The sequence below is a fragment of the Siphateles boraxobius genome, unplaced genomic scaffold (genome assembly GCF_051911475.1).
Source record: "Siphateles boraxobius isolate OS27281-9 unplaced genomic scaffold, OSU_SipBor_1 68, whole genome shotgun sequence".
NCBI classification, from domain to species: domain Eukaryota; kingdom Metazoa; phylum Chordata; class Actinopteri; order Cypriniformes; family Leuciscidae; genus Siphateles; species Siphateles boraxobius.
This window is the reverse complement of record NW_027509195.1, coordinates 8408426-8430716: the sequence shown is the minus strand read 5'-3', so window position 1 is coordinate 8430716 and position 22291 is coordinate 8408426. Positions and strand designations below refer to the sequence as shown.

Here is a 22291-nt window from a genome sequence, read left to right as displayed (position 1 = left end):
GTAAGCTTCTGTGTTGTACGTCACACGCATCACACACATGTCCAGCGTCGGCCAATAGTGAGCCTACGTGTGACGTAGCTCTACGCTATTACACCAAGTTAACGGACTTAGGCCAACAGAGAAGGAAATGAATAGTTGAAATTAAGTCGTTATTTTTGTTGGTTTTTGCGCACAAAAAGTATTCTCGTCACTTGATAAACTTAAGATTGAGCCACTGTAGTCACTTGGACGATTTTAACGATGTCTTTAATAACTTTGAGGCCAGCAAGTTTCAATCCTTTTGAAGCCTATGGAGGAGTGATCCAGCTCTCAGATTTCATCAAAAATATCTTAATTCGTGTTCCGAAGACGAACGAAGGTCTTACGGGGTTGGAACAACATGAGGGTGAGTCAATACTGACAGAATTTTCATTTTTGGGTGAACTATCCCTTTAATTATGGAATAGAAAATCATCAATAGAAAACAACGTTCTAAAAAAAATTATAATTCTTGGCTAGATATCCCAGGCCCATTATTTACATAGGCTAACCAGAAGAATTTAATACTAAGGGTTTCAGCCCTCAAGTAGTATGAAAAGAACTTGAGATCTTTCGTAATTCCCAGATCCCCCATTCACCTGGAGCACAACTGTCCACCAGCGCGCCAAGGGCTTTCCCTGACTGCCAGTCGCGGCTGAAGTTGGTGATGGGAAGCTCGGGCAGCTTGTTCTGTATCCATCCGAGCAGCCTCTGCTTGGGCGTCTTCTGCTTGCTTTCTTCGGTCTCCTCCTCCTCGTCCCACATGGGCATGGAGATGGAATAATGCAGGATAAGAGTCCATATCAGACCCAGGATCAGCTTCAGGTTCCCATCCACTATGGCCTTACTGTCTGTGTAACAGAGATGGAGAGACGGGTTACACGGAGACTGCCAAAACACATTGAGTGAAACTGATCTTTAATCATCTGAGAGCCGTTGTAACCCATAAAGCTGGAACAAATCTTTTTACCATTCAAAGCAATATGGTGCAATATGTTAGTGACCATCCTAGAAATGGTCACCAAACAATGAAGTGTTTGTATCTGCACAGCATATTTGAAACATTCAGACTTAAAGCTGGCTCGACATCAGATTCAGATTGTAGGTAATACTAAGAGGAGACATTTGTGGATTAAACTGCCAGTCCAATCTGAGGGTCTTTTCAGGACAAAATTTCAATTTGAAAGAGCCAGATGAAGCCTTATAGCCTTTTATTAAGTTCTGCTATAAAAGAGAGGGAACTAAATGTAAATCCATCTCCTCTAGTCACTTCACCCTGTGCTGACATCAAGATCTGAACACATTGATCTACACCCTCATTCAACACTTTCACACTTCCCTTTCCCTTGGCATTTCTCTTTAACATGAGTCTACACCCATCCAGAATGTGGTTATAGGCTTGCACATGTGTCCCGAGTCACACAAGACAGTTGAAACTATTCAAAGCACAGATAGAACATTCACACTGTACCCTACACTGCATTTAGTATATAAAAGTGAGGTCAAATCCAAGCTGGGACATATTTGCCCCCCAAGCTGGAGATATTTGAAGATGATGTGGATAATTGTTCACTGATAGCACTTGCATGCTCTTAGGGTGGACTAGGGCAGGGCATTGCAGTGGAGTGCAACTTCCTGTTATAACTGAATCATGCTCCACTGAGGATGCAGTTAACCTTAGCAGGGGACAAAAGGGAGGGGGAGACTTAACCTTAGCAGGGTACAAAAGGGAGGGGGAGACTATTTCAATTTACTGTAACAGAAATCAATGTGTGCTACCAGCAGTGAGCAAAAAGGAGGTGATGTGATTTGACCTGGAAAACTTTGATTTGGCAATTGGTAGCCATATAGACCCTCCTGAATTCACTGTACTGTGCAAGTTGAGTATGACTTGTTCCAGATTAGATTTTAAAAGGTTAGTTCACCCAAAAACATTGTCATTAAATGCTTATCCTCATTTATTTCCAAACACATATGACTAACTCATATTTGAAACAAATTTAGGTGATGCAAATTATGCTATTTTGGTCAACAAAAAAAAAATCAGAAATCAAAAGATTCATAAATACTAACAAACATTTGATTATTGCTATTGTTAATGCAATTAATGGGATTTTAATTTTAAAGTGTTACTGGTATTTTTTAATGAAATTGAGGTCTGTTCCTTCATTGAAATTTAATTATATCAAAATAATAATAATAAAAAAATATTGATCAATGCACATTGTAATCCAAGTGTTTACCATATTTGAGTACTCTGTTCGATTCATAGGGATTGCTTTTACAATTAACTTTTAATGGTCAAAAATTAAGGGAATGGACATTCACAGGAGGCATGACATGAGGAAGAGTGAGTAAAAGAACAGTTTAATTTTAGTAAACAATCATTTTTAATCAATCGCCTTTGGCTTGCTTACTTGGGACATTTAATTTTATATATAACAATATTACAAAATTATTTTCCTGTTATCTCTGTAAAGGTGCTTTGAAACAATCTGTATTGTAAAAAGCGCTATATAAATAAAGTTGACTTTAAAATCTATCTAAGCTAACTCTGCAAAACATCGTCACAAACAGGAAAGAAAGCACTTGATCTGTTCAGAAATGGACTCAAAATTAATGCATTGTATATTGTGAGATCTCACATAACATTTTATTCCCCTCTTGACCCATTCCAGTTATCCAACAGTGCTTGTTTGGCCATGTAAAATGGTCACATTTTTCTCTAGTTCTGGTCTCCCGGTGTGGTTCACAAACCATGAGCCCCCAGAGTCTGATGGAATTCATCTTGGCTTCTGGTGAAGGTGCTGTTCAACCTTCTCTGATCCTTTTATTCTCAGACCAAACACACTAGGCATGCGATTCAGCAACAGGGCAATAATACGAAAACTTATGAACCCATAAAAAAAGCACCATTATGGTTAATGCTGGAAGGGAACGTTTAAATAATCACCAAATTCTTCCAGAGTCAGCTCAAATGGAACATCCTGTAGATCATGCAAACTTTGTGACTCTAAAGAATCTTATTACTACAAGAGCACTAAAAGAAAAAGAAAAAATAATAATGTATGAGTGAAATATTAGAAGCAAATCCAAAGTCAGGATAATATAATAGTGTAGACTATGATGAGTGACTATTGCAGTCCGAGTCACTGTAATGCCATGGAAATCAAGACAGAGAACTAAAAAGACACAATGAATGTCTTATTACATGGGAACTTGTTGGTGCTCATTTAAGGTATTAGAGGTGGACCAAACAATCAATGCAGGGCAGGGCTTACAAAGACATACTGAAGGCCCAAGATCAATCACAGACAATACAATTAAAATGATACACAATTATTTTCTTACATGCAGCATATTTTTTGGCCTTTAGGGCCTTGGGAGATGATCTAGTTCTGACATCTCAAAATCCTTTAGTGGTTTGTTTTATCTGGTCAAAGTCAGAGTAAAGACCTTGAGACTCACTAGAATTAGCTATTGTGCCATCTTATTCATCACCCCCTCAGCGGCCCTCCCTCACAGACAGAACAGCGTGCAGGGCTTTGTGGTTCCCACGAAAATATGTAAATGTTTCAGAAGGTCTTTTAGGGGTGCATTTGAAATGGGGGTAGGGATGTTTGAATGAAGAGTCTGCTAGTCTGCCTTAGTCCTGTATAATTAGGCTGATTTAGAGTCATGACCAACAAAAGATAATCAGAAGCATTTCTTAGGGTTGGGTCACACGTTCTTGCGTTTATAAATAGCTGAATGAAGTGCATAAATGGAAATGAAAGCAACATTTCTACACTTAAAAAAAAAGCTAATGCTCATGGGGTGAGATGTTTAACTAGTTGACCAGACCACACTAATAGACTAATTGATTCGTGGATGACCAATTGACCATCCTGAACTAGATGAGGGAGTGGGTTGGAGGGGGATACAGGCCTGGTGACGCACTGCACACACACATTGCAAACATGAAACATGACAGGAATCTGTGTTGCTGCAGCATTCCCAACACACACTGCAGGAAACATACACGCACCATGATCACACTCATTCCTTTTAAGGACATTTGTGCTCACAGCTCTCCATCAAATTCCCAAAACATGAATCTCATGTCTAAGAGAGAGAATGCTGGCAGTGAGTAAGAGAAGATAAATCAAAAGAGACTGAGAAAGAGATGGATGACGGAAAGAAGAGAGGGACAGTCAAAGACAAAATATACAAAAGACAGAGATAGCCTGTGCCCAAAACCCAAGGAAGCGGCATTCCTGTCCAATCACTCGATGACTAAACAAGCTGTTTTCTGCATGAAGGCATAATGACGTCATGTCTGATGACCTAAAACAAATCCAAGTGAAATTCGGACAAAGCAAATCGGCAGCGTCCATAAAGCTTATTTCTCAGGAGACATGACGAGTCATAACACATTTTTAAATAAATTACGGTAAGATTTTTAAACCAGGTCCCTTTAGTAATGCATTAACATTAACTAACAATGAGCAAATTTTTTGTTAGTCTTTATTGATCTTTAAAAAAAAAAGATTCTAACTATTCATTCGTAGCTCAAGTTAACAAATGCAAGCATTTAATGTAAGCAAATGGAACCTTATTGTTACCAGCGTTACCAAATTTATTTAAACTGCTAAATAAAAAATTCTACTAATTCTTCTCAAAGGATTGAGGGATAAAGGCAATGGTATGCTGCCGATCAGATGAAGGGGTCTTGGTAGAATGGATGTTACACAAACACTATATTCGGATGTGCTTTGTTACCTTCCTACCTCCGTATACTGCCTGCCAAGCCTTCGGACAACCACAAACTTAGGCAGAAAGGGACTGGGACAGGGCTGGTGAGTTGTGGCCTTCCTGTTTGCTCCATGTTGGAGTGCTGAATCATCAGTAGTGGATCAGAGCAGAAATTCATTCCCATGACTCACCCTCTGTCTGGACCTGCCAAATAACCTCAGCCGCTCTGACATCAGCTCTCATCCTTGACCCAACATTATAGGACAACATGCATACTGCAGATGTCTGAAGACGGGAAAAGTGTTCATTCATAACAAGATATACTGTATTTCATAGGAAAATGTCACATATTTCAGTTCGATAATTAGCCTTTCATTCACAAAGTTGAGGTCATTTTCCAGCAGCACATAGCTATAGAGGAGGATTGTGGAAATTGCACACATTCCAAAAAGGTCTTATGGTCAGGACGTCTATACACAAACGCAATCAAAGACAGAAAATTCAACAAATGAATTGTCTTTTAAATCTTGTTTTTTGAACAAACTCTCTCTTTAAATGGAAGTTAAAGTCACAAATTGTGTAATGGAAGTGGTAACATTTGTTTTCTCTAGATGGTGACATGTCGTAAAACAAACTACTGAAAAGAAAGAAAAAACAATTATCCATTGGTTAATTGGATTGAAGCAGATCTCAATGAGAGCTTGCAGTTGATTGTAAGAAAGGGACAGGGTTTAAATACAATAAATGATTGGAGAAGAAAAGTATACGTCAGCAGAGAGAAGTCTGATGTTGTTTCACCAGAAGATCAAGTTACAACATATTTTGAAAATATTGAGGTCAAAAATATAAAAAAGAAAAGGAAATTGTTGAATCGTTCACAAGATTAATAAGATGCATTTAGAAGTTAGAACACAGATCGGGTGAATTTCCACTTCAGGACAACTTTAATAAAATGTTAATCTAGCTTTTAGTAAACTACTGCGCAGTGGGGCCCTAAAATATAACATTCTATGTGATTCAATATTTTTCACTTTAATGCCAGTACAAAATTTCTCCACATGGGTGCAATGACACTAGCTCTAGTCAGCATGTTTCTTTATCTAATGTCTGCAGTTTGAAGAACCTAAAAAAAAAAAAAAAAAATGCACGAAAACATCTGTTGTGCTGAAGGTCTTGATGAGAACCATGTGGCATGAAATGGCGAATTCGGATCATCCCAGCTTTGGTTTTTTCAAAATCGAGCACATCCACTACATGATTTTAGGAGCAAGAACTCTGGGAGAAAACTTCCTTTTCTTCTACTTTCTAGGACTTCCAAAATGTCCCTCCCTTCTCGCTCTCTCTCTGGAAATGTTCCCCTTGGTTTTTTAGCCTTAAAAGGGCAGAAGAAAACTTGATCCTGGCAGGCCACCCATTCCCTTGCACAGGGGTTTCTGATTACAGCAGGGAAAGGGAGGGAGTGGGAGGAGGCAGGGAAAGAAAGAAAGAGTGAGGGAGGGAAAACAGACTAGAACAGAAAACTGCTGCGGTAGTGCTTTTGTAAAACCCCATATTGACAGAGCAGGATTGTCATTTGGCTTGGATGTTTAGTGTCTGGATGGAACCCAGTTCCATCAACTTCACCTCAAACAAGAACCCAGGAGAGTATGTGTCCATATTAAACATATGATTTGCATTACATCAAAGCCCATGGAGAGTGTTTAGTGCCACAATCAATATATAACGCAGGCATACAAGGAAAGTCTACATTTTAACAAGATCACAAAAGATCTGGCCACGTTCAGTTATATTTCTGTTCATCAGTAGTTCTGCCAGTGTGACTGTGCACATAAATCTCTGCCTTTAAATAAGGGTGGAGACCAATGCCTTGGGACAATCTGATAAGTGCCACTTGTGCTGGATTCTTTTCCTAAAGGCATCATGGGTGAATAACCCACTACCATCTCCATTAGAAAATCCTTGTAAGGAGTTTTACATCAGCAAGGAACAAATGTTGGTGATGAATTATTCTATGGGTTGCCGGATCAAGGAAATCCCATGCAATTATACCCATTAGTAAACCCCCAACCAACACTACTCCACCCTTCCTTGATACCACTTGCACTTCTCTTATTTGCTGTCCATTCCCCTTTGACACACCTCCCTTCTCCCAAACTGAATACATCATATCCTCCATCTAAAAATATTAGAAAAAGCTTCCCATTTCTCTGCATTAGCTTAACTCCAGTCAAATTCAATTTCTTATCTCCAAAAGGAGTGGGAAAACTGAATTGCCGTAATCTCAGCTCAACAGAGGAAGAGGTTCTCCTCCTTTCATCAGTTTCCTAGCCACAGTCTATTCTACTCATCTTGATTCACCGTCTCCTGGTTGAGTCCCAATTTATCTGGTCTACCTACCTATTTGTCTGTCTGGGTTTGTTGTGACGAGGCTTTTCAGAGTATGCGCGTGGCAGATGTCTTCATGTGGTTTCCCATGTGGTTTTCCATGCAGCCGTTTTGTCTAACAGGGTGACAATGCGCTTAAAAAAACCTTTAAAAGGAACTTCAACATCTAAGTCAAAGAGTCATTCCAGTGCAAAATCACATTATTTCTTTGTTTATGCAGAAATTTGGAGATTCAAGTATGAAACAAATAAAAGCACACAGAAGACACAAACATAACGGCAAAACCACATTGAGGTCGGTTTACAAGACTTGCCATAGGGTGCTTTCCAGTGTGGTGAAGGGTGTGAGGGTACAATCACGCACACTTGTACACATGTCACTTATTCGTAGGTCTAAATATGCATAAGAACACCCCATTTATTTTAGTTTATGCCAACTTTAAATATCTGTAAAGCAACTTCTGTCACATGGAAGTCCTGTTCAGGAGCACTACAGCATAGCAGCTTAGGCTCTAGAAATAAAGATTAACAAATTTATGCTTCTATAGTGTGATTTCAAGTTCAATGCCTAGTGAAGGACTACCCATAATCCTGACAGAAATCCACCGTTGAACCACCAAAGCAGACATAACTATGGAAATAATGCCAAGAGCTCAGCATCAAACTCCCATTCCCATGAAGCATTGCACATGTAACTGGGTCCGACTTACTAGATACTTGTGTATCTTTTAATATTTTCCATTGAACTTCAAATATATTATATTTTAATACTTAACAGCTTGATAAGATTTAGTTGTTTTTTGACAACTAAACTGCATAATACAAAATGCTTCATGGGATTTTAGTTACATATAAAAAATAACTACAAAAGACATTAAGAGCTGTCTTTTACCATTGTCCTTTTCTTTTTCAGATTTTTTTTTTTACTTGAAATCAATGTTGTGATTCATCTCAAAACTGGTTGGTTCAGTTCATGTCTTGGAGCTTTATTTTATTTATTTTTAAATCCCCATGGAGAAAATGAATGGGGAAAGATACTTCTGCAATCAAGGAAATCGGAAAAAAATGTCCCACTGCTGTGCTCCATGCCACAGTAGTGACTCTCAAATGAACAGGAAATCCTAACATTGCCAGTAAAGCACAGGAACATCAACTCTTTTTAGAATAAAGTACCCTCCTATAAGAATTTTTTTTAAATTTTTGAAAATTCTTAAAACTTATGTACAAATAAAAACATTAAAAAGCTAAATATATCCAACATTCATTTTATAGTAATAACATGTAACATTTAAATGTGATAGAGAAACTGGGCAGCGAAATGGCCAGAGAAAAACAAATACACTGGAATCTTGGGCACCACCTGAATTTAAGCACACTGCAATCTGGAGGCTCTGAATTGTTACATAACTGGCCACTAAAGTTTAAGCATACCTAGGCATACACTTACTGTCTAGTGCCTCCATAACCGAATCAAGTCTTAACATGCAACTCACTTTGACAACCATAACGAAGACAATTATTCTGACCAAATTCACTATTCTGACTCCATTTAGAATTATTGCATTTAAAAGCACCTCAACTAAGGCAAGATATTGAGCAACTTATTTGCTGAATGGAATCAAATATTCTTAAGTTTCATAAATGATTAAGGAGGTTATAGTGTTGTTGTTCAAGATCAAGCTTCGTCTTCACGCTTAAGTAACACCCCAGATAAAGAAACCGATTGATGCGTCTCTAGGCACCACACTTGAATGAGCTACACCCAGATGAAGACCGAGATACAGGGCTGTCATGCTCTTCCCCACCTTGAAAAGCAACTCTATATTCGTATATACAAGTAAAATATGGGGCCTGCCATGACGGGAACACGCATACCACTTTTACATACAAGCACACACAAGTGCATATTTAGTCATACTTTGAATGTTTACACATTTTAATATTTTTATTGAAATGCAAGAGCATTAGTAATATAAACAGTTCCAGTAACTAAAAACTCACAGCAATAATTAGAAAAACAAATTGTCCTACCAATAAGCATATTGCATTTCTACAGGATGCAAATAACTCATATGCATGGCAAAAAATGCTTTTTTCACTGGCTATGAGATGTCATCGTAAAAATACAGACAATCACACCATCATCTGTGTGTAAGAGTCCAGCAAAACTTTGTTTGCTCATATTAACAGTAAGGGATGAAGGTGTTTCTAAATACAAATATTGAACAATTGCTGAATAATCCTTGATTGCACCATCTGAGAGGATGTTTATTCATACCCTCTGGGCGCCGTTGGGAAACTATCCCATTAAGAGCGAAACCCTACAGCCATTGGGCTGTGGCACTGATGATGAAATAAGCTTCCTGAAGAGAACAAACTTCATTAAAACACTTAAGACAGGACAATCTATCTTGACAGAAAATCTTGGAATTCAAAAGCCAGCTTAAACTTGGAAATAAAAGGCAAAAATGTTTAGTATTTTGAATGACTTAAAACAAAGAATGTTATGTTGAAACGAAGAAAAACTAAAGATACTGAACTTTTTCTGACATTAATCAATGATGCAAATTTGTGACAATGATCATGGGACTCTGTACAGATGGTCAGGGGTAGTGTTTGCTTTCATTAAAGTTCAAGATGCTCTTTGGAGATCTTGAATCATGCAGAAATACGTTTATGCAAAACCTGATTAAACTCTGATAAAGCAAAAAGGGAGCAATTAAATACACAAAAAAAATGTAAGCCCTTTTTTAAGACTTGCGAATTGTTACGGAATTTTACTATACAATTGAAATTCTTACATCTTAAAAATGGGCTTAAATATTTTTGAGTGCAACTACAAAAACCAAGTAGTAAAACGATTCTCAAAACTAATTCAATATCAGACTGTCGGCTACACACTCTGAACGAATCAGTCTAAAATGAGCCATAAACTGGAGGGCGTGTCATTGTGTTAGTCATCAATCACAACCGGCATTGAATGAGGGAACCGTGTCTGAACATTTCTAACACAGGCAATGTTGTGTAACTATGTTCTAAATCCATCTGTTAAAACGTTGACACCCAAATAACCATCTTATACTTTCATAAACATAATTTTGCTCCTTATGCGAGGAAGGCGTGTCCTCGCGGATCGATATTTTATGCGACTGGCCTGATAAATGCCATGTTCACTGATAGCCACGTGAGAATTATAACAATAGAGTCCGACAAATAAAATGTAAAAAAAAAAAAAAAAAAAAAACATATTGAAACTACGTTGAGAGGAAAACCTCCGAGGAAGTGAACAATCCAATTGAGAGGAACGGTTCAGTTCTCCACCTCCTCGCCCTACTGCATCAACAAACAGAAAATAAAAGTCTGGGTTCAATAATTGAGCTTTGACTCATTCAGAACTCAAACTACAGTTAAACTGCCCTAAAACTATCCGCCATAGCCTACTACTGCCTTACGACATTCTAGGTTGGACTTGCAACAGTTGAATGGAGCGACTGTGGTTCCTCAGAATTCTCACTTCTTTGTCAGACTCTTAACTGCAAACGCGACTAAAGCATCTTATTTTCTCCACCGTCTGCGTGAGAGACAAGTTACAAAAAGTCCACAAAACACGTGCAACTTGTGAAGCAATGATACAACTTTGCACAAAACAATCTGTGGCCACAAAGGCCTTCATTGCCATCATTCTATCCCGTTATTGTGTGGCCTGCCTAAAATGTCATGCCCTGTTTGTTTGGCATGCAGAAGTCGGATCATAGTTGGATCCAACAAACATAGGAATAAACCCCAAAAAACACATGGTATTATAAGTTTGCAACTATATTTAAGAAAAAGAGTAATGTTCAAAAGCGACCAAACCGAGAAATGAAAAGCAAACATACCTATGGACACCAGCTTGATGTTTTCCCTGTCCAGGAACTCCAGAGCCACGGAAACGTTCTCCAGCTGCATCTGTCTGAACGTGGGGCGCTGGTTGTACTTGCGGAACATCTTCTTCTGGCTGAGCACCTCCAGAAGCGCGATCAGCCGGAGCCCATCGCTCAGGTCCGTCTGCAGGTTCGCTATGCGCTTATTGACACATTTTAGATGCTCGTTGCACCAACGCGTGAATGTATTTTGCTGGATCTTCTTCCATGGCGCGTCCTCGGCGAGATCTTTCTCTGTAGCGGGCATGTCTGCGTCCTTGTCCGGGGAGAGAGAAGCGTTGGATTGGGGAGCGGCGGCGCTCGACTGGTGGGGGCGTGTGTGTTGACTCATTTTTATCGACTCGGGTCTCCTGCACTAATTCGCTGTCTCGCTTTTTGGGTGGAGTCTTGAGGAATTGTACAATTTGTATGCTCTTCTTTCCAAAGTTATGTGACTATAAGAAAAACAAAATATTTGTATAAAATCAATCTAAAATAGCCCACACATGTGATATGGGCATTTAATGACATTTGTCATTCTCATCAATCCATAGCTTTTAAGTACGTGGATTATTTCTATAAAACTTCCGTTTTTAAGAAGTTGCTGAATGAATATGTGTCATTGTGGCATGCATTTAGTCTATATGTAAGTAATGTACAAGGTAACGGGTCTGAAAACAGCACAATTTTATGCAGCATTCACAGGATATTACGCAATGGGAGTAGGCTATCTCTAGAATGTGATTGTGTACACCACCCTAATGTTGTGTTTGCTCTTCACGAACTGACAACGAAATATTACAACATTGGTCAAAATCAATATTGGAAATATATATATAAAGTCAAATCGCAAAGAAAATCAACATACATTTGGTATATGGTTACCTCCAGTCCTCAGACATGTGAAAGCAATTTTAACTAAAACCAAAAAAACATTTTGATTTACTGAACATTTAAAAGCCAATGTTAATCTATAGCTTGTTTATATGTTAAACTTAATATGGAAATTCATTTCACTTTATGTTCACTAAAGGTTTCACTTCATGCATTTATCAACACATATATCTAAGCTACATATTAAATCTAAGCAAATGTTCTACAATGCCATGTGTTGACGTATAGGCTACCTCTAATTATCAAATTATGAACTGCTGTTAGACAAGGGGTCTGAATAACTTAAGTGAAAATTCACAATAGATGAGTAAGAAAGTTGAAAATATGTCGAGGTGTTTGAATACCAAGGTGTGCATATAAAAATCTTGGCAGGATTTCCAACCCCCTTGTACCCGTTAAGTGGGGGAAAGTCACAAAATAGAAGAATTTACAGCTGCATTATTCCAGCATTTGACTAAATAAGGCAAATGGGCCAAAACAGTGTGTGAGGACGCAGTCCAAAAAGAATGTTTTCCCTTAGAGCTTTTTTCAGCATTTGTCTCTCCAGGAGAATCTGTGGAATGCCCTTTATGTAATGAGCCACCGATGCCCCCCTGACCCCCTCTCCAATTCCCCGCCCCCATCATAAAACATCTACATAACCACACATATGTTATACTCTTGTCACAATATCTTATTCTCTTGTTCTTGTTCTCTGTCTCTTTCCGATTTATGCTCAGGGAAAGCCTTATATCGTTAACAGAACATAAGATAAGGAGAAGACTAGCCTTAAGGTATTTCATTACAGTCTCACAACATAACCAAAAATCAATAAGGTTACATTGTGTCAGACTCAAGATCATGAACTTAATTCATAACTATTTATTATACTCCTTGTAATGTATAACCATATATCTTATTTTTCAACAAAATCACCAATGTTTTGTATTGTTCTCAAATCCCATGTGATATTATAATGTCCACAATACATTCAAACTGTAAATAGGCTAGTAGCTCAGAAACAAAAGAAGAACAAACAAGTCAGGCAATTCAGAACACACCAGTACTGCTGAGCACAGTAGTTTGACGCCACCTGCAGCATATATGAAGTATGACAGGCTGATTTTATGATTTTCCACACAGCACTCTTATGGTAAAAAATAAACAAAATAACAAAAAAACACTTGTTCAGTTTATATTTAGATTTTCAAGCATGGATGTAAAATTAAAGAACTGGAATCATAAAGCTTCTAATTTGTTTTTTCGATTTTTAAATAAACAATAATAGATATCATATCTGACCACACAGAATGGGTTATAAATGTTTCCAATGTACTTTTACAGCACCACAAATGGGACTGTATAGTTCTTAAGTACTCTAACATGTAGCAGACAAATATGGGAATATTGTCAAGGTTTGAGACACAGTTGAAAAGAACACTGAGCTACACTCCCTTATGACTAAAGGCGATTAAAACATCAAAGTTCACCCAAAAATAAATATTCTGTCATAATTTACTTACCCTCAAATGGTTCCAAACCTATGAATTTCTTTCTCCCGCTGAACACAAAAGACAATATTTGGAATAATATGGAAACCAAACAGTTGATGTGCACCAGTAGGGAAAAAAATCTATGGAAGTCAATGGTTCCCATCAGCTGTTTGGCTTCTGACATTCTTCAAAATATCTTCCTTTGTATTCAACAGAAGAAATAAATACCGATTTGGAACAACTTAAGGGTGAATAAATTATGACAGAATTTTCATTTTTGGATGAACTATCCATTTATCCCTTTAAGTGAACTTGTCTGAAGGAAAACCTAATGATAATCATTGTTGAGTAATTTCACATTAAAACCAAAAATAAATGTAATCATCTGATTTTAGTATAATCACATAGCATATTAGGTTCATTTGAGGACAGATGCGTGTCAGAGTAGTAAAGAGAGGAGGGCACGTGATGCCATGATTCAGCCATGCTGAAAAGTGTGGTTAACCCAAGTGCTGCTGTCAACCACGAAGGCTGATGTAGATATGCATCGACATATGCATGAGTGAAAAACACAGATTTCACATCGAAGAAAAGGATGGCATTACCGGTATTTTTGTTAAGGTGTTTCATTCTTGTGTCAACAGGATGTGGCTTTGCTATTGCTGTTGTGCACATACAAATCAAATAGAAAAGATGAGCATCTAAGCTGTGTTTTATATCATTCTTAAATCCAAATAATTATAACACTGCAAGAGACTGGAGCTAGATGTCACAGTTTGTACTCAGATTCAGTTCATTAGTCACCATGAAATCAAAATTTAAAAATCTTGTTTTTTTCATGGAATATAGCAGTGTTTATTATAAATGATTTACCCATGCACACAATTATTTATTATTTTAATTTTTGCAGTGATATCTCCACTCTTCTCTGATGACGTGTTCACTGGCATCCCAGCAATAGCAAACCACAACCATCCAATCAATTCCAGATAGACAAAATCAACATTCAAGAAGGCTTACATGTCACAATAGGGAAGAAATAATATCACTTCAAAGACTAACTTTTCAACTTTAAACACAGGTTGACCAAAATGAGGCATGTTGTCAGACTATATATGAGACTAATTTTTTTGACTCAAAACATTATAGTTAGGCTACTGATACATGGATCTTGTGACAGCTTCCCTGACAACTAGCCCAGTTCTTCTACATATGAAGACATATTCGTGTTTTTACTGAAAAACATTATGTTGAATCTTACTGTCTTAGGATTGTCATTCAGGTGAGGTCGGGATGATTCGTGCAAGATTCTCCTTGAGCATGGGGGGGCGCGCGCAACTCACATCAAAGGATGAAGGGCGCGCGGATCTTTCCATATTTTCCCTTATTTGGTGAGGAGGCCTTAATTAGATTACGAGTGATGCTTCAAAACCTCTGCAGAGCATTGGGTTTATACACTTTTCGTAAATGAGGACATAATAAGAAGTATTAATATGAATTCAATATTAATGTTTGGATTTGCATGTAAACTATACCGACAAAGCTTTTAACGTAGGTAAAATTATTTATTTAATATTTGTTATAGCTTTTCTCCGTTTTATTCTGTCTCTTTCGCAAATCATATAGGCTAGATAAGCCCTCACACCTCGTTAAGCATGCAGGGGCGCTAATAAGTAGGCAATATGATATTCAGTCATTCAGTAGTCTACCATTACGGACACTGCACGCACCCATCCCGCTACACGAAACATCAATGCAAAACACAAGACTTTTTTGTGGTTAAAAAGTCTGCGTCATTGTTTTTCTAAGAATTTAACCCTAAGCGAATTTAGTTTTGACGCAAAACTAGAATAAAAGTAAGTTTCCCATAACATTAGTTTCAACAGCACAAAACATGCCTCGAAGCCCTGAATAGAGGTTTTATAACTTACGTTTTGCTGCTGGTCTTGCAGTAATTCTTGTTGCTGTAGGCTATCCCCTCAGATTTTGCGTGTGGCACAGGCAGCAGAGGGTGAACTTCACTGTAGCAGTGCAGAAAACTCACTGTACGACCCTCCCGGACCGGACGAGTGTCCCTGGAGGAAAAGCTTGTTCGCTGAACTCGAGAACAAACACTAGTGACACCCTTTAGTCTTTGCTGCCTTCTTCTGTCCTCTCTGTGGTTAATACTAGAACCTTAATTGGTAAAGTATCAAAGAGGGGGGGTTCTCTTGTGTTTGCGCGAGCGCGTCTCGAGCTGACGTGATACCGGCGGCCGCGCCTTCAGATTGTAAAGGTATGATGTCACCCTGTTCAGAGCGCCTGTATCTGCTCCATCTGCCTGAACACTGTTGCTGCTGCTAGACAAAGAGCTTCGGCTGGCTGTTTAACACCAACAGTTGTTGCAAGTCCAAAGGTAATATCCATTGATTGTCTAAGTGAACAACATTATCTTACTGACTAGAACACTCTGACTTTTTTTTCTCTCTCAAATCACACTGGATTACATCCAAACTTTATACTGCACAGCATAAATGTGTCATGAGGGTATGTTTCCTGGTGAGATCATTCATCCTCTACTGTGTGTGTGTGTGTGTGTGTGTGTGTGTGTGTGTGTGCACTTTGGAGAGCCAAACTTTGAAAAAATGCACTCACAAATTTAAGCATGTCGAAAACCAACTTGTGAGGACATTTGAAGTGGTCCTCATTATTTGAGACTTATAAATCAGCCTATTTTCTTTTAAATAGTAATTTTAGGTTTTGGAGTCAGTTTAGGGTCATCACCACTAACTATGAGATGTGCTCACTATAGTGAAACCAAATGTGTGTGGGACTAGACGATTCATTTCAAAATGTATTCATATTATTTCACATACTTTTGGGACCATTTGCTCATTTTATACAATGAGTCAAGACTATAAGTGTTTTACTTTGTAATAATTAAAGAGACAGAGTTTGCTGTTTAATACATTACATTTATTTCAGCTGGATCTTATGGCCTATGGGCCTGTCTATGAGACTATAACCCTCTTGGTACCAATAAAACCTGGTGTAGACAGCTAGTCTCCCTTGGGTAACTGTCTTCGACTGCAAACATTCCCAGTACTTCATTCCTTAGAGGGAAAGAGAGTGGACCAGCTGTAACCGCCTAATTTATCAGAGAACCTTTGGGCGGAATGACGTCATATTGCCCCAATACAACTTTAACTATATCCAGCAGCCTGAAACCAGGTATCATTTGCGCCATATGGGATTTGACACTGGCATTACTTATTAGTGCTGGGTCTCTTTGTCTGTTTTTTTCTTGCCCACATTCCCTACAGTTTGATCAAGTCAGTAAAGACTTAATAAATATAAAGACCTTCTGGCAGCAATCTGGCTCTTGAAAGAAAAGAAAGAAAGAGTAAATTAAAATAGCTATATGCAAAAGACAAGGTGTCAGCAAGGCCAGGAATCTAAGAGGGAACTTAAGGGCTTAAGCCTAACAAAACGTCCCAGGTAGGTAAAACTGGCATAACCAAGATATGTGTGAAGACCTGTTTCTGTACATTTCATTTGCTAATGTACACACGATATTGGTGCTTTCTTAGAGAGGAAGACATGGGCACAGAGAAATGGAGGAACTGTGCATGATTTCATTGTAAAGTTTGAATATATTATTTGGTAAGTTTGTTTCCTAAATCTGTATTCAATTAGATATAACAAATTACACAAATATATAAATATCCCAAATGCATGTTCACAATGCACACAAGGCGGTAGTGATCTTTCTTGACAGACTGGGAAGACCAGGAAAAATGCTGTCATTGCTATAAATGGAGTCTAAATATGGCCTAATAAAATATTATGCTTAGTTTTATGGACAGTACATACCGATTAAGTACAGTAATAGGCAAAGGAGGAGCAAAGAAAAAGGAATAAAAGAGAAATGTCATGTAGGGAGAGACAATTATGTGAAGCGCTTACATTTTCCGATTTGTAATCCTAAGAACTCTGTCTACATTCCTTTTTTGTTTTATTGGTTTAGAAAAAGAGGACAGTTTATTCTCAAAGATAAGTTTAGACAGAAAGAATGAGATATGAAAACATTTTTTAATCAGCTTTTTTATTCATATAACGAGAATTGCACCCTAAGACAATCACTTTTGCTTGCTAGAAGCCAGAGCAACATTTTGAACAGTTTAAAGGTTTTATGAAGTACAGCAATATAATAGCAGCGGGTTTAACAAGGCAATAATGTTTATCAAGAATGGGCCAAGCTAAAAAAGCAATTATTTGTTCTTTGATCAAATGTATCAAACACTACTTAGAGAGTCAGAAAGATTGAGAGAGATGGGCCTGTTGTGACCCATCCATTTCTGGGTGTAATTCGTTAACACAGGAAGCTGTAGTGACAGATAGGGCATGTTTTCCACAGGAACGTGGGGCTCTGTGGAAAGATGGATACAATCTGTGGAGGGCAGAGAGTCCTGCTGTTAATCGTATTAGCTGAAAAACAAGGATGATAGCTGAGCTGTGATTCGCCACCATTCTGACACGGGCAGAAGCAAAATAAAGGCCAAAAACAAACATGAGCCAATAATCTTTTTCGAATGAGACTAGTTTTCCCTGAGGAGGTCAAGTAAATTTGTGTTTCACAAACTTGTTTTGTGACTGTAAGTCTGTCCATATTAACTAAACATTTTTCATAATGTTAGAATTACATCTCATACATTCAGCAAATCCGGTAAAACCCAGAGATCCATCTGAATCAGTACAGGCAAAACAAGTGTGTTTTTCAAAAATAGACTCTCTTTGTTTTCCTCTTCTTTATCTTTGTGTTTTCATACAAGTTGATTTTGATGGCCTTCAAGGACTGTGCTGAGAGGTTCAAGCCGTATCATACAGAGGACACTACATTAACTGAGACACTCTGAATAACACATGCAGGTCAGAAGAGGGCTTTTACACTGGGCACGTGACACTGAGTGCATTTTCTTCAGGCACTCGATTCTATCGAACACCAGTGAATTTTCGTTTGTCTAACGTCATCACAAAGTGATAGAAAACATGATGCAGGTCAATATTTTTTTTTATTCATTTGGTGCTATTACGCAGCAGACCCTAGTGAAAAAGGTATACTTTATTATATTTGAAATATATTCCCTTTTTCAATAGTACATTGCAAATATAAATATATCTTTAAATATATTAAATATTAGCATCAAAGCTTTTACCTTTTTTCACAATACAACTTTTAACACACTTTAAAATAATTGTCCTTTAATATATTTTAGAAAAATATATTTTAGAAAAATATACTTGAAGCGAAAATTCAGTTTATTTTTTAAAAATGTATTTATTTGCACTTTATTAAAAATATATTTTAGGTATATTTTTACTGTGTGCTGCTGTAAATGATCAACGCATTCAAAGTATACTTTCAAAATACATTATAGTATACAACAGTAATAATGTTGTTATTGAAGACAATACAATTTGTAGTATTTGGAATAAACCAAAGGTATTAATAGCCTCGTGGGCACGAGCACCGACATGTTCTTCGGGAGAGTTCGAGTCCTGGCTTGTGAACCTTTCCTGATATTGTCTCTTCACTCTCTTCCTCCCACTTCGAAGTCTGCATGAACGGTTAGCTCAATAATGATCATGGTCTATTCTCATCATGTGACGGACATGGTTTGGACTATTTTGAAATCATCTGAAAACATGTTGCCGTTCCAGAAGTGTTTATCATCTTACTCTTGTCTACAATGAGAGTGTTAATTTACTTGTCAGACACATTTCTTATAAAGATGACAGTCTATTAAGGTTGCACACTTTCCTAACTGATGATGGTACTGCATTACACTGGGCCACAGTGACTTCGCCAAGTATGAAAAGTTTCAATACAAAATGTTTGTAAAAAATGTTTGTTTTGTATTAACATATTAGTCTGAAAATGTAGTCTTAATCCCTACCCCTAAACCCTAAGCCTATCCATAACTTGTCCCCCAAATCAGACTTAAACTATTGTGAATAATACTGATGTTGAAGCACCTAACCCTGGTTGTAAGCCTAAACTTGACATAAAGTGTAAACTTGTCTCTCAAATCTGATTGGTTGAATGGGATGTTGTTTCAGTATCAACAAAGATGTTGATTCAGGAACATGTTGCACTTGGTGAAATCACATCCACCATGACACAGAAGATCCATCCAGTTAAAGGGCAAGCCATGTTTATGATACTGATTGTGTAAGTTGTAATCAATTTCTACTCGTTTCTCTACTCGGAGTTCTTTAAGGAATCCCTTATTGTTCCTTTGTGTCGTTATCAACTTTCCTGTTCTCATAGATGTTATAGTCCTTGGTGTGAATGAGTCTGTACTCCCCTCATTATGCCAACCCCGTTTTAACATTTAATCATTTAAACCTACTAGTCTCTATTTTCATGCTACTAGTACTTATTTTTTAGACACTAGTATCTATTCCATTAAGTACTAGTACTTATTCATTAGCTACTAGTGCTTATTCATTCGATACTAGTACATATTAAATATATACTAGTACTTATTCATTAGATACTAGTACTTACACTCACCTAAAGGATTATTAGGAACACCATACTAATACTGTGTTTGACCCCCTTTCGCCTTCAGAACTGCCTTAATTCTACGTGGCATTGATTCAACAAGGTGCTGAAAGCATTCTTAAGAAATGTTGGCCCATATTGATAGGATAGCATCTTGCAGTTGATGGAGATTTGTGGGATGCACATCCAGGGCACGAAGCTCCCGTTCCACCACATCCCAAAGATGCTCTATTGGGTTGAGATCTGGTGACTGCGGGGGCCATTTTAGTACAGTGAACTCATTGTCATGTTCAAGAAACCAATTTGAAATGATTTGAGCTTTGTGACATGGTGCATTATCCTGCTGGAAGTAACCATCAGAGGATAGGTACATGGTGGCCATAAAGGGATGGACATGGTCAGAAACAATGCTCAGGTAGGCCGTGGAATTTATACGATGCCCAATTGGCACTAAGGGGCCTAAAGTGTGCCAAGAAAACATCCCCCACACCATTACACCACCACCAACTGCCTGCACAGTGGTAACAAGGCATGATGGATCCATGTTCTCATTCTGTTTACGCCAAATTCTGACTCTACCATCTGAATGTCTCAACAGAAATCGAGACTCATCAGACCAGGCAACATTTTTCCAGTCTTCAACTGTCCAATTTTGGTGCTCTCTTGCAAATTGTAGCCTCTTTTTCCTATTTGTAGTGGAGATGAATGGTACCCGGTGGGGTCTTCTGCTGTTGTAGCCCATCCGCCTCAAGGTTGTGCGTGTTGTGGCTTCACAAATGCTTTGCTGCATACCTCGGTTGTAACGAGTGGTTATTTCAGTCAAAGCTGCTCTTCTATCAGCTAGAATCAGCCGGCCCATTCTCCTCTGACCTCTAGCATCAACAAGGCATTTTCACCCACAGGACTGCCGCATACTGGATTTTTTTCCCTTTTCACACCATTCTTTGTAAACCCTAGAAATGGTTGTGCGTGAAAATCCCAGTAACTGAGCAGATTGTGAAATACTCAGACTGGCCCGTCTGGCACCAACAACCACGCCACACTCAAAATTGCTTAAATCACCTTTCTTTCCCATTCTGACATTCAGTTTGGAGTTCAGGAGATTGACTTGACCAGGACCACACCCCTAAATGCATTGAAGCAACTGCCATGTGATTGGTTGATTAGATAATTGCATTAATGAGAAATTGAACAGGTGTTCCTAATAATCCTTTAGGTGAGTGTATTTCGATAATGACTAACTATTCTTTTGTTACTGGTAATAAATTTAATTTTTTGCCATTGACTTCTATGGGGATCTGTCATTCAGATGTCAACTATTCAGTTCTGACCAATTGTGACTAGTATATATGTATTAGATACTAGTAGTTATTCATTAGGTACTAGTACTTATTTTTTAGATACTAGTACCTATTACTAGATACTAGTATTTATTCAATAAATACTGGTACTAAGTCATTAGATACTTAGTACTTATTCATTACTAGTACTTATTCATTAGATAGTACTTATTCATTACATACTAGTACCTATTAATTAGATTCTAGTGATTACTAATTAGCTACTAGTACTCATTCAATAGATACTAGTACCTATTTATAAGATACTAGTATTTATTCCAAATGTTACTAGTAAAATTTTGTAATTTTACTAGTAAGCTTTTTAATTGAACTCTACAGTGGCCGTTCTGACTAGTCATAAGATAAAACTAGTAAAAAAGCAGTTGTGACTAAGATAAGAATAGTTACTACAATTACAAAAGATACTAGTGTCTACTAGGTACTAGCATCTATTGAATAAGTACTAGTAGTTAATTAATAAGTACTAATATCTAATTAATAGTATCTAATAAATAAAGACTGGTATCTAATGAATAAGTACTAATATTGTTGTGGATTTCCTGCTGTGAGGAGGTCGCGTCACAGTAAGCTGCTCCATGTAGAGACTGAGGGACTGTTTGCGCATGCGCAGTGTGTTCGAAAAAACTTCCCGTGTAGTTAATAGTTGGCCTTCCACCGACAGTCCGTGTTCCCTTTCGAGAGGTCTCTCCTATTGCGTAATGCTTACGCTATGGGAAAACTCCTTTTCTCGAGAAATATTGAAGTCTTTATGTAAAACGCATTGCAGCTGCACAGCATACAGCAATGAGCGAGGCAGCTCGGTCATTGGCTGTGCTGCAGCAACTTGCACGAACCAATGACGGGGCGACTCTGAACCCGCTTCCAATGAGCGTGCTTCGCGTCCACGCGCGTCAGAGCCCGCCAAGATGGGCGTGGCCAAGGGCTATATATTGGGCGCCCCGTCATCTGAGTTCTTTAGATTTAATCTCCTTCAGCAAAG

At 38.0% G+C, this 22291-nt stretch overlaps 1 protein-coding gene across 4 annotated transcripts in view; it reads right to left on the bottom strand.

The window, feature by feature from the left end:
* flna (filamin A, alpha (actin binding protein 280)) overlaps window positions 1-15924 on the bottom strand; it is a 44011-nt gene extending 28087 nt beyond the window's left edge. For 2 of the 4 annotated variants that reach the window (XM_077214431.1, XM_077214433.1), the window contains exons 1-3: window positions 15336-15642; window positions 11015-11493; window positions 618-869 (exon numbers count right to left, since the gene is read on the bottom strand). In XM_077214431.1, coding sequence (XP_077070546.1) covers window positions 618-869; window positions 11015-11390 — 628 coding nt within the window. In that variant the 5' untranslated portion in view covers window positions 11391-11493; window positions 15336-15642. Of the gene's footprint in view, window positions 1-617; window positions 870-11014; window positions 11494-15335 lie in introns of all 4 variants that reach the window. The other 2 variants (XM_077214430.1, XM_077214432.1) reach the window with 2 other exon arrangements.
* Between the last annotated feature and the right edge of the window lie 6367 nt (window positions 15925-22291).